Source organism: Crocodylus siamensis, chromosome 1, assembly GCF_052110815.1.
Source record: "Crocodylus siamensis isolate JL-2025a chromosome 1, ASM5211081v1, whole genome shotgun sequence".
Lineage (NCBI taxonomy): Eukaryota > Metazoa > Chordata > Crocodylia > Crocodylidae > Crocodylus > Crocodylus siamensis.
The window spans coordinates 70187818-70204609 of NC_143395.1; the positions used below are offsets into that span (position 1 = coordinate 70187818).

The following is a 16792-nucleotide window of genomic DNA, read 5'->3' on the forward strand; positions in this document are numbered from 1 at the left end:
ACACACACACAGTCCCACAAGCACCCATGTCATGAGTTTTCCCTGCCTGCAGCCAGAGGTGCAGGGCCCCAGAACCTAGACTCCCCCTGCACCTATCTCTTTGACAGCTGGCAGGCTTTGTGGCTGCAGCAGGGCCTATCAGGCCTACAGTTTTCACCCCCCTGTGCCTTAACACACACATGCAGTGTCACCTATGTCATGAGTTTTGCTTGTCAGCAGTTTGAGGTGCAGTTTCCCAGAAAACCCTGCACCTATCTCCTTGAAACTTGGCAGGCTTCATGCTCTCAGACGCCGCTACCAACCCTGGAAGTTTCATCCAAATCAGCCCCACAACAATAAAGTTACGGATATTTCATTGATTCCCCGTTATACTCTATGGCTGAACCACCAAATCTTTTCCAAATTGATTCGGAAAGTCTAATGCTTCTAGCAGTTCGATTCAGATTTGTAGATTTGGCATCTGAATCATCTTCGAATCCGAGTTGCAGTCCGAAGCTTTGCAGAGCCCTAGTAACTATTCCAGATTCTGTAATTCATGTTTTGTTTGCTATGAATTGCAAACCCTGTCAAACGTGCCAAGTCCAAGTTCACCCTTCTAAACTAGAATCACAGAGAAAGGTGTTTAGAAGATGCATCCTCATCTTGTTCACTTTGGAGACCAGATACTAACAAACTTTGTCATCTTCAATACTTCAGAGAAACTGCAGGATACTTGCTTCTCTCCCAATAGATGGTTGGGCTACTTTTAAACACAGGGCAGTAAATAAAGATGTGTAACAGCAAGGAAGGACATCAGCTGTACAGGAAAGCTGTGTATTTTGAAGTGAGAAAATACTGGGATAATTTTCTCCCTTTTTTGAATAAGTAGCAAAAACTGTTAAATACTTCAGAAAACTTTCCTGTTTGCTGATTATATTACAGTTATTGATTCTGTTTTTCAGGATGTTGTGTAAGGCTGACTTGGTGGCCATGCTTCAAAAATGCGTGAAGATTTTTATGTCTTTTCCTGGAAAAGAGTTTGGCAACACAGTAGAGAAACTGAAGGAGTTCTTGGCCCAATTTCAAAATCTGGAAGGTGAGTGTGTAACATCAAGCCAAATTGTTCAGCAGCAGCAATCCATTATACAATGACTACAAAGAATTTGCATTTTGACTGAGGAAATTCATTGGTCTGGCTACTGTTGTTACATAGCATTGTTATATCAAACCTCAAAATTTTCCTCACTTGAAAAATGTATGACTGGTGTTTTATATGACAGTACCTTTCTATGGAAAACAAATTACATACAGAATAGGAATTGTTTATTTCTGTTACAGCCAGATGGCTCGTGCTTTTTAAGATGGTAGAGTTATGGGAAATAGGGAACTGGACAGATCAAAAGGCATTTGATAATTAATGTGTCTTGAGTATTTTATCAAGTGTATGCCAAATATCAAAAGATGTTTAATGAATAAGTCAAAATCTTAAAATATTAATAGTAACAAACTCATTTTAAGTATTTTTGGGTTTGTTACCATGCCAGTTAATAAATTCAAAACAAGCTCCAGTCAAAGTGAATTGAGAGTTAGAGGATTCAGATTATGGGAAACCTGAGTACAGCCCTGTGGCAACCTAGAAACTGTTTATAATGTAACACAAAGTCACCGTCCTTGCAAAAGGAAGCTTAGCCCATAGAAATCATGCTTCTTCTTAATCAAAGCACCTTTTAGCTGGATTAAGAGGCAGCGTTGCAGGCTGTACCTACCTCTCATTTACTGATGGAAGGCCCCTGGTTCAGACAGCTGGGCCAGTAGATGGTGAGCACAGAAACAACAGCTACAGACATGGGTAGCATGCTGATCAGAAGAAATGTTTGAGGATTATTGTGGGAAAATAAATATCAGTTCATTGCACAGTTATAGTAATAACGCAAACAAGGCACTGAATCGCAGCATGAGGACTGGGTCAGAAAATGAACAAAGTGGACTGTTGTTCATATCGGGCAGTTGCTACCACATGTCCAAGGGTAACCTGGGTCCAGTATTAGCCACTGTAACACAGGAAGGTGGCAGTCACTTCGAGGAAGGCAATCTACGAGGGTTTATTGACAGGATCTTCCTGCCTGACCTGGATCACTGCCAAAGAAGGCAGCTTTGCCCACTTGCTCCTGTTTTCCTCACACCCAACTTGGACATCTCCCAGCACTGGCTTGGAGATTTAGAACGACTCTGAGTGGACTCGCAGCATGTGCCTGCCTTTCTTAGGCTCTTCCAGGATAGCTGTTCCCCCAGTCTAACCGCCTTGCTCTCTAGTTCGTATGCATGGAGTGGGAGTGGGCAGGACTGTTTCCTAAGCAGCAGTCTGGGGCTGACAGGGCAGCATTATAGACAAGCCCTTAAGATCTAGTTTAGGAAAATCTAAGCTCCCTTGGAAGACTAGTTTCATCAAGTCTGGAGAAAAGAAATATTTGAATTAGCAGGTTTTAGAACATAACATTTACGAAAGATTTCAGTAGAATTCATACATTTGAATATTAAAAGATACAAAAAACATTTGAAGTATGGGGAATAAAGGATACAGAGAGAATTTGGGTAGCAGAGCTACATTGCACATGAGGTAATAAAGAGGGTTTGAGGGAAGATGATTGAAACAAAGAGTATAAAGGAGTTTTTTCAAGAAAGGCCAAGATTTATTTTCAGAGAAGTAATGGTTTGATGTGTGATGGGAAAGCATTAAGGGAAAGTTGAGATGAATGGTAAATGGACAGGCTTGTGGGCCCAGATGACTTTCTACTGCTTCTAAAACTATGCACGTTCTTGTGACTGTGTTGGCTTGCAGCAGAAACTTTTGAAGGTATGCCAAAATGGATTACATACACAAATCTCACTCAGAGTCCCCTGAAGTAAAGAAACAGAAATCTGCTTTGTAAACCAACAACAAAATTCCTTCCATCCAGGTTTGTCTAGTGAACTGAAAAAATCAAAATGTGGAGCTAGAGGCAGCAAAGTATCATTCTTTTAAGTCTGTTTTGAGCTGATGGAAACATTTGATAAAACCAGCCCAAAGTTAATATATCACAGTAATAGTGAAGGGGAGAGAGAGGCCTTTCCTGATTGAAATCTTGCATCTTATGTACATACAGAAATATGGTTTTCATTTTTCATTTGTCTGGATGTCATCTAAATCTCCTTTCAGGCTGTCATTAATGCATGCATATGGGGAATCTTTCACATTTGTTTCAGTTCACCTTTGGAACTACCCCAAGCTACTTTTAGCCTTTTTGTTTTCTTTTAAAAAATGAAAATAGCTGATGAATGGCTGTGTATTACCAGCTTCTTTGGAAACCAGAACTAGCATAATATAAACCCCAAGCATTTGATAGTCGTAAGTCAGGCCTCAGAGTTCACTAAGTTGTCTTCAAATGATGAGAGTTGCGAATACGTATATATTTGAGCTTGTTTAACTTTGTTTTCTGATTTCTGACCTTTAGACTGAGTCCATACAAGGAGGGGCATGCCCACAAATAGTAGTGGCAAAAATTTTTGCCACTACTTTTGTGCCACAGTGTACACCCTTTCCCATAGCCTTTGCAGCAAGACACAGTGTGCCACTGCTCCATGTGCTGCAGGAGGGGCTGGCTGGGGCGCAGGGTGCCTCGGCAGAGACTATCCATCCCCTGCCCTGAGGCACCCTGTACACCGAAGAGTGGCCTGTGGAGGTGGAGGTGCAGGCAGCCCAGGGCACTGTGGAGCCCCTTCACTGAGGCAGCCCGCGCCCAAGCCATCTGCTCCTCATGAGGCTGGGATGCAGTGTTGCCAGAGCTGCCTGGCCCTGTCCTTCCTGAGGCACCCTGTGCCCCAGCCAACCAGCATGTGCAGAGATGGGAGAGCAGGGTTCCCTGCTCTGGGCTGCTTTCTCCCCCATCTCTGCATTTGTCCCGGTGCTTGCCAACTTGGCGTGGGTTGCGCCATTTTTTCTGGGATTTTTTTTTTGGCTACCTGAGAATCCTGGTAGCACATTTTGCCTTAGCGCTGTAAATTAGCAGCACCACGCAATGTTTACTGTGCAACTCGTGAAGTTTGTGGTGATGCAAAGAAATTTGCAGAGCCACAAAACACATGTGCCTGAACATCTGGATCCAGCCTTAGGGTATGCTCGCTTTACATTTCAGTCTTTTCTCTGTAATAGGGATAGCTAGATACTTTTTTCTTCATTGAAAGCTAAGAATACCCAGTAAGCAGTTTTCTGTAGGAGATGGGGCCTTAAAATATGTAAGACTGCAAAGCTGGGGATAAAAATCAAGAGTACTGAAAATAGCAGTGCTCTCCATTTGAGGGCTCACATGTAGGATTGCAGGGAGGAGTTGAGTCATTTTTTCCGTTGAATCTTTTACACTCTTCTGGATAGCAAACTATGGTGGTGATGTTGAGATGCTGACAGCTCTCTACTAGGCATTAGACTGAAAAGACTACCTCACTTCATGTAGGCTTCCAAGCTGCTATTAGACATCACGAATAACCTGTGCTGGACTTGTCTAATTTATTACCAACACCATAGGAATGCAAATGACCTAAATCACTTGGGTTTTTTAGAGTTAATTATTACTAGGGAAAAAGAAGGATTTTTTTGGTTTTGTATTCCAAACCTGAGTCTTAACATGGAACATATGGAGGTGTTTTTTAGGGAGGATGTTTTTGGGACAGGGTTCTCGTAGAAACCACAGAAAAGTAGGGTTGGAAGGGACCTCCGGACATCATCTAATCCAGTCCCTTGTCTGTGGCAAGCTCATCCCTATCCAAACCATCCCATTCAAATCCATTGCCTAATATATTAGCAAAACTACAGCCAGCCCAGACACAACCATAAGACATAACACCCTAATTTATCATGTTTGTGTTGAAAAGAAGCTTGCTAATAATGGACACAATTATCAACATAAGCAAAACTCGGATATAAACTAAAACCAGGCTAAAAGTGATCAATAATATGCCTCAGTATATCCCAGTGTCACTTTTTTCAGGCTTTGGTTCTTTGCTACCAGTCCATCTTCAATTTCAGTGAAAAACCAAATTATACTATGTCTAGATTTCTGAAAGCTCATTAAGTGACATCTCCAGAGAAGTCAGTGGAACTTTGCCAGTTAACGCTAGTTGAGGTTATGGACCATTAGGGCTTAAGTACTGCAGAGGTCTTGTGCTGACAGTTTGGTTTCACATAACTGTAGAATACATTATACAGTGAACCTATTGTTTGTACTCCCTTTACCAGTAGAAAAATCTAGTATGTAAGTGGACTTGGGTTCCTATCTCACATGAAAGTAATATTGACTTGATCTCTGGGTAGCCTGGGTAACAGGTTTATTGAGGTAATTCAGAAAGTTTAACCTACATGTTGACCACTGACTGATTTTTTTGTTCTAGTAGCAGAAGCCAGCAAAGTGCAAGATGAGCCTATATCATCACAAAAGGAACTCCAGAAAAAGACAGACCTCTATCATCTTCAAAAGGTCAAACTAATTTTACTTTCTCCAAACAAATTTACAGGATTTATCCCTTCTAAGCTGTTGCTTTTTTGGTTAGGTGCGTCTTGCTTTTGAACAAACCATGTTCTGTGACTAATTTGAAAATTTTACATCCTGCCCAACACAAGGTGTCCCACTGCTACTTGTCCGCGAGAAACTAAACATGCATGCCCTTGTTTCCATTTTTTCACAGCCAGATACTTATATACTTTATATACCTTTTGTAAAACAGTATAATAATTGAGATTACAGTTCTGAGGATATAATTTTATTACTTTTCCTACAATCATGTATTATTTAGGAAAGCAGTGGCAACTATCTTGCATGTTTTGACTTCTAAAATGCAGCAAGTATTACTCTAGATAAATAAGTTTGCCATCCAAGTGACAGGATGTTGCTTATTTTATAGACTTTGCTGCAGCTGAAAGACTCAAGGTCTAAGAAATTAACCAAGTTTGAAATGCTCCGGTTTGAAGTTGTTGACTTTATAGACAGTCTTGTAAGGTGAGTCTCTTGTCTTCAGATCCCCACTTTTAGTTTGTTGCAGTATCCTAGTGTACCACACAAAAACACTTATATCCAAAACAACAAGTTTCTGAAGAGCTGAGACTCAGAGGAGAAATTCATGTCTATCAAAATTGCAACTAGCCCTGAAGTATGACTCTTATTTCTGCAATGGTTGAGATCTCCAAGAATACCTCTTTTCCATAAATTGAATGTGAGCTTATTAAGATACATACTTAATCTGGTTGGATCATTGTACTTAGTGATTCATCACTGGCTCCATGTTTGCTTGGGAGGAGGTATTGAGTGAGGTTCCCCAGGTGTCTGCCGTGGGTCTCTGCATTGTTTCATGTCTTCATTCATGATTTGGAGGACAGGATCAAGTGCATGCTTAACTAATTTAATAGTGACATCACGTTGGAGGGGCTTGCAAACACTTTGGAGGATAAGACTTACGATTCAGAATGAAGTTGAAAAACTGGAAATATAATCTGAAACTAATTAAATGAAATTCAGCAAGAACAAGTGAAAAGTCCTTCAGTTAAGATGGAACAATCAAATGCACCAACACAAAACTAGGGAATGATTGGCTAAGCTGCAATACCACAGAAAAGAATTTGAGGGTTACGTTGGACCAAAAGCTGAATGTAAGTCACCATGTGCTCTTGTTGCAAAAAAGACCAATAGCATACTAGACTTTATTAATAGAGGCATCACTCATAAATCAAAGGAAGTTAATTTTCCTGCTCTGGTTGCCACAGGTAAGGCCTCACCTGGAAAACTATATCCAGTTTTGGGCCCCATGCTTAAAGAAAGATATGGACAAATTAGAGAATTTGGCAGACAGTGACAAATATGAGCAAAGGACTGGGAAACATGACTTATGAGAAGACATATAACTAGGATTATTTAGTTTGGAGAAGTGAAGACTGAGGTGGAGGGCAGAATTTGATAACAGACTTAAGATACCTGAAGGGTAGTTATAAAGAAGTTGAAGATGGATGATCCTCTGTAGCTGCAGGGGACAGGACTAGCAGTATTTGCCTCACAATTCAGCAAGGAAAATTTAGGTTGGAGATGAGGAAGAACTTTCTCAATATGAGCAGTTAAACTTTGGAACAGGTAGCCCATAGAAATTGTGGAGTCTCCATCTTTGAAGTTTTTAAGAACAAGTTAAACAAACACTTGATTGAGATGACCTTCTGAGATCTCTTCCAATTCCAGTACTCTACAATTCTGTGAAGCAGTTTGTGTAACTTATTCCTGCGACTGCGGAAGGATGAAGCATGAGCTCGCACCATAATAATCAGTACTGATCAGTGCGCTGTTTCTTTGGGAATTATATGGGCTAGGTGTGTGAGATGTTCTTTTCTACTTTGGTTACTGTGCCAACAAAGAAGTAAAGTGTGGCAGATAGGTCACAAAGGCAGTTCCAAGCATAAGCATTCACAAGGAAGAAAAGGGAGAACAGAAGAGGAAAGGCTGTGAAGGCAGTGGTTACTTCACTGCTTCAATACAGGGAAAGAATGAACATGGAGTAAAAAGGAACTGGGACAGAGAAGCTAGAGGGAACTAACTCATGTATGACTATGTGGGCCAAGAGAGGAAGCTTGAATTTGATGACAAAGCTAAAAAGAAGCCAATGAAGAAATTTAAAGGGGTAGGAGATACAGTAGAAGTAATGGACAAGATAAGCAATTGGTCTCGGTATTCAAGCTGTTGCCTCTATTATGGGGTCCCCTCATTCAGGTAGGAGTCTAAATAAAAAGCCATAAAAGTGAGGGTTACAGCTGTAATCCTTAGAATTACAGCTGATGTTTTAAGCCAGCAACTTTTTAAGTATTGGAGTGTCTCCATTTTTCAGAAGGGTTTCTTTTGATGCCTGTTGAGACATGCACTTTCTTGCAGTCTCTGTAAAGACTTATGGCTGCAGTAGGGTTTCATAGCACTCTTCTAGGTAGAGGCCTACTTTTTTCTTTTAAAATTCACATTGCTCTTTCAGAAATTACCTTGCTCCTGCAGAGATGCAGACACTGCATGAGGTGGTGTATTTCAGCGCAGCAAGCACCCTTTGTGAGCATTTGAATGCTGCCCCACGCACTGCTCTTCATACTGCTCTGAACAAGCCCTATTTCTATCTGAAGGTGAGAACTGAGCAAATCTAAGTTGCTTGTGGTACTGAGTATATTTGTGAAGGTTCTAGGTAAGCTGCCTGCATCTCAATTTTGCTGTTTTGTAAAGTTTGGCTCACACGAGAGTCTGTCACAGGGAATTAGCAAGTGGCTGTTTACAGAGCCACCGGGGAGTTGGCTGGGAGCCAGGTAATCTGCCTGTCTCTGGGAAAATAGATGATGCAGCTTTAGTAAGAGGCTTGGATGGGAAGACTGTTCCTATACTCATGTCTTGGAACAAGAGATTGTGTTCCCTTTCTCCATAGGGATAAGCAAAAAGACCTTATTGCTCTCTACGCTGAACATGGTGACCATAGGCCTGTGAAAAGGAGAGTTCGCAAGTTACCTAGGCTTGTTCCAGGGACACTGATTTTACAGAAATGGTATTTTATCTTGGTTTTGATAAACTCCTGTGGACTGCCTGCTTGATGGAGAACTGGTGAAATTGGTAATAGGCTGTTTGAATGCAAATGTCTCTAAAGGATGATTCCTTCCCTTCAAGGTCTGTTGTGTGCTAACATCCTGACCTTTCTTGGTCCAGCCCTCCAATGAACCTCACTTCCCCTTTACTTGAGCTCTTGAACCAGCCCTCCTTGCGCACAGAGTGAAATCGGTTGGATGGGAGGGACAGAGGAGGGATGGATGGGAATTCAGGGTTCCTTGGCTACAGGGTTCCTTTGCTCTCTCCCACATTGCTCTGATTCCTCCCAGAACCATCCCATATTTCCCTCAGTGCAGCCACCCTTTCTAAAAACGCTTGATTATGGCCATTCCTGGCTATATATATGCTACTCGAGTCAAACCCACACTTGAGAAACAGGAATCAACCTGAATACAGATCAGTCTTGAAATTCATGTGACCCACTTGGTACTGGATTGGTTCGTCCTTGTCTGTTTGTTCAACTCTTTACAGTTTCATCCATCTATAAATGCACCAGGATTTTGAGAGCTAATTAAACTTAACTGTTCATGTGCTTAATAAATGTTTGCCTCCTTGAAGTCACAGAACTTAAAAGACTTAGTTCTCCCCTTTCATGCACTCTGTCCTTTACTTTTTTAAATGCATTTCTTATGCTGTTGAAAAATGTTTGAGTTTTTAATTGTGTGTCTAGGAACAGCAGCAGTTATTGGTTGTTGCGGTGCATTGGTAACATTTTAATCTGTTTGAACAGAAGAAATAATTTTCCACACAGTATGGTATATTTTGCACAGTTTGTGCTTGCATGGGATATATCCAGAGCAAAAGTTCTCAGGGCTCTTCTGACCAAAGAGGTGCCAGCAGGTAAGTATTTGCCACAGTGAAGTACCAGTAAACGATTAATGAGAGGATGCCTCTTCTCCTGGGAATCTGCTCCAGTTACTAAGTCAGCCCAGTGTGACCTGGGTTGGTATTTAGCTTTGCAGAAAGAATTGTAATTCTGTCCTGATAGATTTTTCAAAAACCCAGCTCCCTGGCAGTTCAGAAGATCTCACTTAGGCACTGTTTGGCTCGGTGCCAGTGCAAAAATGATGAAGCTGAGCCCAAAATGTATGGAATTCAGGCAGCTGCGGATGCTTGGTCTCAGGGTGATAGCAAGGAGAGCTTTTGATAGATCTTAAACAACAACACCCAATAAAGATGATTTAAGTAGTAAATATTTCCCTAAGTTGCATGTTGGCTATCCTGCTTTTGGAGGAGGACACTGACAAGCCCCCTGAGGCAGAGAATAGGTAAGTGTCCCCTTAGGACACTCCCCTTAGAAGGTTCTGAATTTGTTTTCAGTTGTTTATGCTCCTTATTTTAAAGTAGCAGTAGTTGCCAGTTAAGTGCTGTATTGGTATTTAAAGTCTTCCTTTTCATTAATGATTGTTTGCATTCTGGAGCTGCTTCCTGCTTATCAGTCTTAGTCACTGGTTATTTCCTGTCAGGGACTGGTTATGCATTGCTGCTCCAGGAAGTTGAGGTTAACCTGAGCAGCTCCCTCAGGGCAAGCTATAAAGACCTGGCCTAGTTATCTAAAGTGAGCTATCATTCTTCAGCCCTGGCATAGACCATGCATTGAGCACAAGTAATATTTCCCCCTGATTAGCTCTTGTTGCCTTTGTTGAGTCCAAATTAACATACTACTTAAGACTAAAAAGGTTGTGTCAACTGTAGAAGTTGTCTTGTTTTAGCTTGGACAGCTAGTTGGATAAATTTGGCTGTCTTACTAGTTTGTAAAATGGCAGTGTAGGGAATGATTTTACCATGTTTTCCTAAATCACAGAATTGTTTTGTAATGTCTTCTTGATAGGCCAACTTAGGTGTCAGCTATGCTAGTTGATAGTGCAGCTGTGACACTGAAGCCATCTGGACTGAGTTGTGAGTGATGCACTGACATCAAATTAATGCCTGCAACTTGTGTCTTCCTTGAACAATACAATTGAATTTGAAAAATTGTTGTACTGGATTTTTTAAAAAACTCTGTAAGGGAATTACTTGCGAGCGGTGGGATTGAGTTACGTGTGAGTGCTGAACTCAGCCTTGGAGCTAAACTTGTCATAACTTGGACAAATCTGTTGTGAACGGCAAGTTAGAGATTCCATGAGCAGGAAATGAACTCCTTGTCTCATCATCTTCTCTTTATGAGTGTAGTCTCCGTTTTAGAGAAAGTGACACTTCTTTCCTAGCCACCCGATAGTATGCCCTAGATCATAGAATCGTAGAAGTCGGGTCGGAAGGGACCTTGTAGATCTTCAAGTCTGACCCCCCCTGCCTGGGCAGGAGAAAAAACTGGGCTCAAATGACTCCAGCCAGGTAGGCATCAAGCCTTCTCTTAAAGACCCCCAGGGTAGGAGCCAGCACCACTTCCCTTGGAAGTTGGTTTCAGATCCTAGCCGCCCTGACTGTGAAGCAGTTCTTACGGATGTCTAATCTAAACCTACTCTCCAACAACTTGTGGCCGTTATTCCTTGTCATGTAGGGGGCGCGAGGGGAAACAAGGTCTCTCCCTTCTGGTTCCCCCTAGTGAGTTTATAGACGGTCACCAGGTCCCCCGGCTCAGCCTTCTCTTGTGAAGGCTGAACAGGTTTGGGTCCCACAGTCTCTCATTGTAGATGTTGAAGTTCAGTTTTTAGGGCAGGTATTATCATCTGAGTGCCAGAGAAATCAGGGCAGTGTACTTGGTAGGAGATCCCAGTCAGCTAATGTGGATGGAACCAAGTACTGGATATATAAATAAAATGTATAAAAAAAAAAAAAGGCTATGGATAAAAATATAAGATGTCAAAGTGCTATAAATTGCAATAACAACATCGAAAACTTTTGCTTCTAGCTTAACATTTCCAGTCAATTCGCTTCATTGCTGACGGTTTGGATTTCCTGACACACAAATGTTTTCTGGATAATGACTTTACCATCAAAACCTAGTTTTCAAATCAGAGGAAAATGTGGTGATTTTTACACATTAAAGATAAAATGTACAGGAAATTTGCTGTTGTCCACTGGGGATGGAGGGTCTTTTTACATTTTTTGTTAAGGGTTTTTTTTAATTGAGCATTGTGTTTGTTCAGGAAGGGAGCAGTTAAGAGGGTAACAGTTGCAGCCCGTCCATAGGAGAGTGGGGTTTGTGGGCTTGGAGAGGATGTTAGGGGATCTCCTCTGGGGGGAAATAGGGCAGGGAGTGTGGGGGGTGGAAAGAAGTGTCCTTTAGCTGGATGTCTGCGGTGGTTAGGAGGCATGATTGGGATGGGTGGGAGGGTTTACTTCTCTAGGGGTTTGGGCAGGGAGGTAGTGTTTGAGGGGAGGGGGAAGTTAAGAGTTCTTCAGTTTTGGCGTGTTGTTTGGGATCTCCTGTCCATGGGCTGTTTGCTTTTATTGTAGCTCTGAGCCTTTTGGATAGAGCAGGATATGAAGCGAATAAATAAAAACAAACAAGCTTGTTAAGATATGCAAGAGATACATACTTGTATTCCTTTTCTTCCACGTGGGAAAAAAAGAACTCTATTAGATAATGGGGTCAGAAACAAAATCATAATAAATTTATTTTCCATGGAATTGAACCCTCCTTAGTCCAGTGTGCAGAAGAGAAGTAGCAGGAGAAAAGGGGAATAAACAAATCATAATTGTTGTCAGTATATGGAACTGTAGTGAAGCCAGCAGTGAAAGAGCTGTACTTTTTGCAAACCAGATGACACATTTTCTTATTTCCCTGATATTTATTGCCCCTATCACCATGTTGCTAAACATACAAACAATAAATGTGCAGATACCTGCCATAGTAACTTCCTGCATCAGCACCACGTTTGCTGTTAACCGTAGAGATCTTTAAGGATAAGATTCTCAAAACTACTTAGTGATTTCATTTTTTGTTTCTCTTTTATCAGAATCAAGCTCTGAAAAGTGATGCGGGATGCATTTCTAATAAAGCTCCTGACATCTGCATAGCATATAAGCTTCATTTGGAGTGCGGCAGATTAATCAATCTAGTTGACTGGTTAGAGGTACGTGAAGATGAAAGCAGTGCTTGCATATGTATCAATGCTCTGTCTTGCTAATTGATTTTCTTCGTATCCGTTAAAAAAAAAAAAAAATCTTCAATGCCACTTTTGAAAGCTGAAGTCTTCTCATACCACACTGCATCCTGTCACTGCAAGTATGTGCAGGACCCACAAATCACCAGCCCACCTCACCCCCCTCCCACTGCTGGGAATCATTTATTACCAGCACGGCTTCACCAACAGTGAAAATCCTTGTTGCTGCTTGTACCTTGTTTATGTTGAGTGTAGATCAGATTTTATGCTTCACAGAGCTGCCTTTTTCCCCTCAGCCTTTTAACTTTTGCTGACACAAATGTTCACAGAAAAGCTTGTGCAGTGAAGTACTGTCTCTAAGGTGCAGGGATGTTATATATTTGCCTGTTTATGAAATGTAATCGTTCTGTGCTGATTTTTCTCTTTAGGCATTTTCAACAGTGGTAACAGCAGTCAAAGGAACAGATGCAGACTCAGTTGCCTCAGACGAGGTGGATGAGATTATCCAGTATCCTTTCTTATTGCTCTATTTTTTTTAGTGTTGAAATACTTTCAAGCCAGTAGCATCCATTAGAGATGAACCAGGGTTTTACAGACATGATTTCCCTGAGCATTGAGAATTAACCTCAAGAGAGCTAGAAATGCTTTTCCAGCAGGCTTATTGTGATGAAAATACAAACACAAGGCAGCACAGAACCCACAAGCCCAATTTTAGATATTGTGCCCAATTTTCATTGCTCTGTAGCATTAATGTAGTTTCCTTTTAAACATGCCTTCTTGCCCTTAATATGGCTAAGTTAAACCCTCTGTCATTTTAAATCAAGAATGTATGGGGCTGTGTGAGGGAGGGCAGCACAAGAGGGAAGATAGATTAAACATGAGCATCTCCAAGGCATCACACCTCTTAGCCAGGTAACAGTAATTAATACCAAAATGGAAATAAAATGTTGTGGCATTTTTTATTATGCCAGAGAGAGAAATTATAGATTTCATTTAAGTGTTTTCTCCTCTTCCTTCCAGTTCTGCTGTCTAGGAATATACAAACAAAATTACCCTTAACCCTTTCTAGGAGAGATGGCAAAAGCAGTGATTTTTTTTTTTGTAGGATTTTCTCTGCATTTCTTAGGGCATCCCCAGACCCAATAGAAGCTGGCAGTAGTAGTACTAATTAGATAGAGGGTCCTTCCACCCTGTAGGCCAGAGGTCATGTTGCCTTGATTTGCATATATTGTATATGCTTCATTGAACCAGTTTGCCCCTAAAAGTAATGTCTAATTGTAATCGGAGTATACACTTATTTATTTCCCTTACCAAAGCTGCAGCGCTCGTTTTATTAGAGCTGTTTCTGAACTACAACTCTTAGGATTCGTAAAGCCCAGCAAGCAGAAAACAGATCATGTAGCCAGGCTGACATGGGGAGGTTGTTAAATGACCAGGCAAGCTAAGGAAGACACAGCCATGTATCTACTCAGCCTGGGAAGTTTGATTATTTAAACTCTTCAGTAAAACGTATGGAAGAAATACAGCCATTGGGCCAAACTAACTTTGGATGCAACTCTACTCATGTAAATAGGGTGAAAGGATACATCTGACCCCTTACATACTATGTTCCAGCTGCCTGGATGATTTTTTTATACCAAAGTGCTACCTCTTTTTTTTCTATCCTTTATTTTTTCAACAGATAAGGATTCAGCTTCAGTACATGGTTTAATACCCAGCTTGTGCCAAATCCAAGCACTGTAACTTTGCCAGATTTAATCTTCTGTTCAATACATGGGGCCATATTGATCTGACTTAAAGTAGAAGGCCAGCATGAGAATGTGTTGACTCATCTCTTGATGTGGAAAGCACAGAAGGGATGAAGGAATCCTATTACCTTACTCATAATCTGAGTGGCTTTCAATTGGCCTCTCTTATGAAATGTACTCCCAGTCTGTTTGCTGCAGGGAGTTTTAAAAAAAATTCTGTGTTCCAAAAAATGAAAGTAGCCCTCTGTAATCACAAACTCCTGAACACTTTACCCAGCACTGGTATATGGGGCAGCCCTGGGGAAGCTTATCTGCAAACAGAAAAACAACAACAAGTTGCTGCATTAGAAATGCAAGCAAAAATGTTCCTTAAGGGAGTCAAAGGAATTTGTTATCGTCAGAGTTATGCTATTGAAGACGGATTAATAGGACCATTGAAATTGTGGTCTTTTCTAGGGAAGTTCTGTGGCACTAGCTAACCTGTAGTACCCGTGAGATTTTGTTATTGGCACAGGACTCTGAGAATGATGTGTACTTTTGAAGAAGATAACAAAATACCCATTAGAAACACAAGTTCATAACTTTTTTCCCTGAAGATGTGTTTGTTGTGCAGTGGGACAAGTAAAGGGAAGCAGCTGTGTAGGATAACACAGTTGTTGACGGGGCTTTATAAAGCTTGTATGACAGATGTGCAGGCAGTGACATTCCAAACTGTCTGGGCCCTGTGCGCAAATGAATAAAACAATTTCCATGATGGGGCTGCCTTATTATAGCCTGGTGCAGACATTAACCCACTGGTTCGGAATTGTTTGTAAAATGCCATTAACCTGGGGGTGGGTGGAGTGCCTGTGGGAGGTGGAAATAAAGCTGTTGGCTCCTCCTCTGTTTATCTGTTTCTCAGAATTAAAAATCTGCCATGCAAGTATGGTCTCACACTGGCAGGCTGCTTTGGCTTCTCTCTTCAGGAAGATGCAGTTATTTTATCTATTTGTATCTTTGATTCTCTTTGCATGTTGCTGTGTGGTAGTTCTTTAAGACAGGTTGAGCTCCTCAGGGTCATGTCAGACCAACCTGATTGCCTTTTATGATCAGGTCACAAAGGCAATGGATGCAGGTGTTGCCGTGGACATAGACTTCAGCAAGGCCTTTGACACCATCTCCCACCCCATCCTCATTAAAAAACTAGGCGACTGTGGCATTGATGCCTACACAGTCAGATGGATTGCAGATTGGCTCAAGGGTCGTACTCAGGGTGGTGGTGGATGGGTCATATTCGACCTGGGGGGAAGTGGGCAGTGGAGTCCCCCAGGGCTCGGTCCTTGGGCCCGCGCTGTTCAATTTCTTCATCAGCGATTTGGACAATGGGGTGAAAAGCAACCTGTTCAAATTCACTGATGATACCAAAATTTGGGGTGAGGTGAGCACACTAGTAGGGAGGGGAAGACTGCAGCAAGATCTGGATAGGTTACAGGAGTGGGCTGACATAAACAGGATGTGTTTCAATACTGACAAGTGCAGGGTGCTGCACGTGGGCAGTAGAAACCAGCAGCACACTTACAGAATGGGAAACTCCCTTCTTGAGAGCACAGAGGCAGAAAGGGATCTTGGAGTCATTACTGACTCCAAGATGAACATGGGCCAACAATGCAAGGTCTCGGTTGGCAGGGGTAACCGGACCTTGTCATGCATCCACAGGTGCAGCTCAAGTAAAGCCAGGGAGGTGATCCTCCCCCTCTATGCGACACTAGTCGGGCCACAGCTGGAGTACTGTGTCCAGTTCTGTCCGCCCTGTTTCAGGATGGATGTGGACAACATTGAAAGGGTCCAGAGGAGGGCCACCTGCATGATCTGGGGACTACAGGGCAGACCCTACATTGAAAGACTGCGGGACCTAAATCTGTTCAGCCTTCACAAGAGAAGGCTGAGGGGGGACCTGGTGACTGTCTATAAACTCACTAGGGGGAACCAGAAGGGTTTAGGGGAGACGCTGTTTCCCCTAGTGCCCCCTGGCATGACAAGGAACAATGGACACAAATTATTAGAGAGTAGATTTAGATTAGACATCCGTAAGAACTACTTCACAGTCAGGGCGGCTAGGATCTGGAACCAACTTCCAAGGGAAGTGGTGCTGGCTCCTACCCTGAGGGTCTTTAAGAAGAGGCTTGATGCTTACCTGGCTGGAGTCATTTGAGCCCAGTTTTTCTCCTGCCCAGGCAGGGGGTAAGGCTTGAAGATCTACAAGGTCCCTTCTGACCCTGCTTCTATGATTCTATCTACTTGAGTTGCTTCAGGTGTAGTAGCCTAATAACACTGCAGTAACCTGCTGGGTAATAAGTGGGCTAATATGCTACTACATAATAGTATTAGGCTACTGCAC

The 16792-nt window shown here is 42.0% G+C and overlaps 1 protein-coding gene across 2 annotated transcripts in view; it reads left to right on the forward strand.

The window, feature by feature from the left end:
• The window catches only part of ORC3 (origin recognition complex subunit 3), a 79535-nt gene extending 64198 nt beyond the window's left edge, over positions 1-15337 (forward strand). Inside the window, exons 14-20 of one of the 2 annotated variants that reach the window (XM_090036344.1) lie at positions 942-1075; positions 5404-5486; positions 5911-6005; positions 8008-8149; positions 12521-12637; positions 13096-13175; positions 13990-15337. In XM_090036344.1, coding sequence (XP_089892470.1) covers positions 942-1075; positions 5404-5486; positions 5911-6005; positions 8008-8149; positions 12521-12637; positions 13096-13175; positions 13990-14095 — 757 coding nt within the window. In that variant the 3' untranslated portion in view covers positions 14096-15337. Of the gene's footprint in view, positions 1-941; positions 1076-5400; positions 5487-5910; positions 6006-8007; positions 8150-12520; positions 12638-13095; positions 13176-13989 lie in introns of both variants that reach the window. The other variant, XM_090036349.1, reaches the window with a different exon arrangement.
• Positions 15338-16792: the final 1455 nt, after the last annotated feature.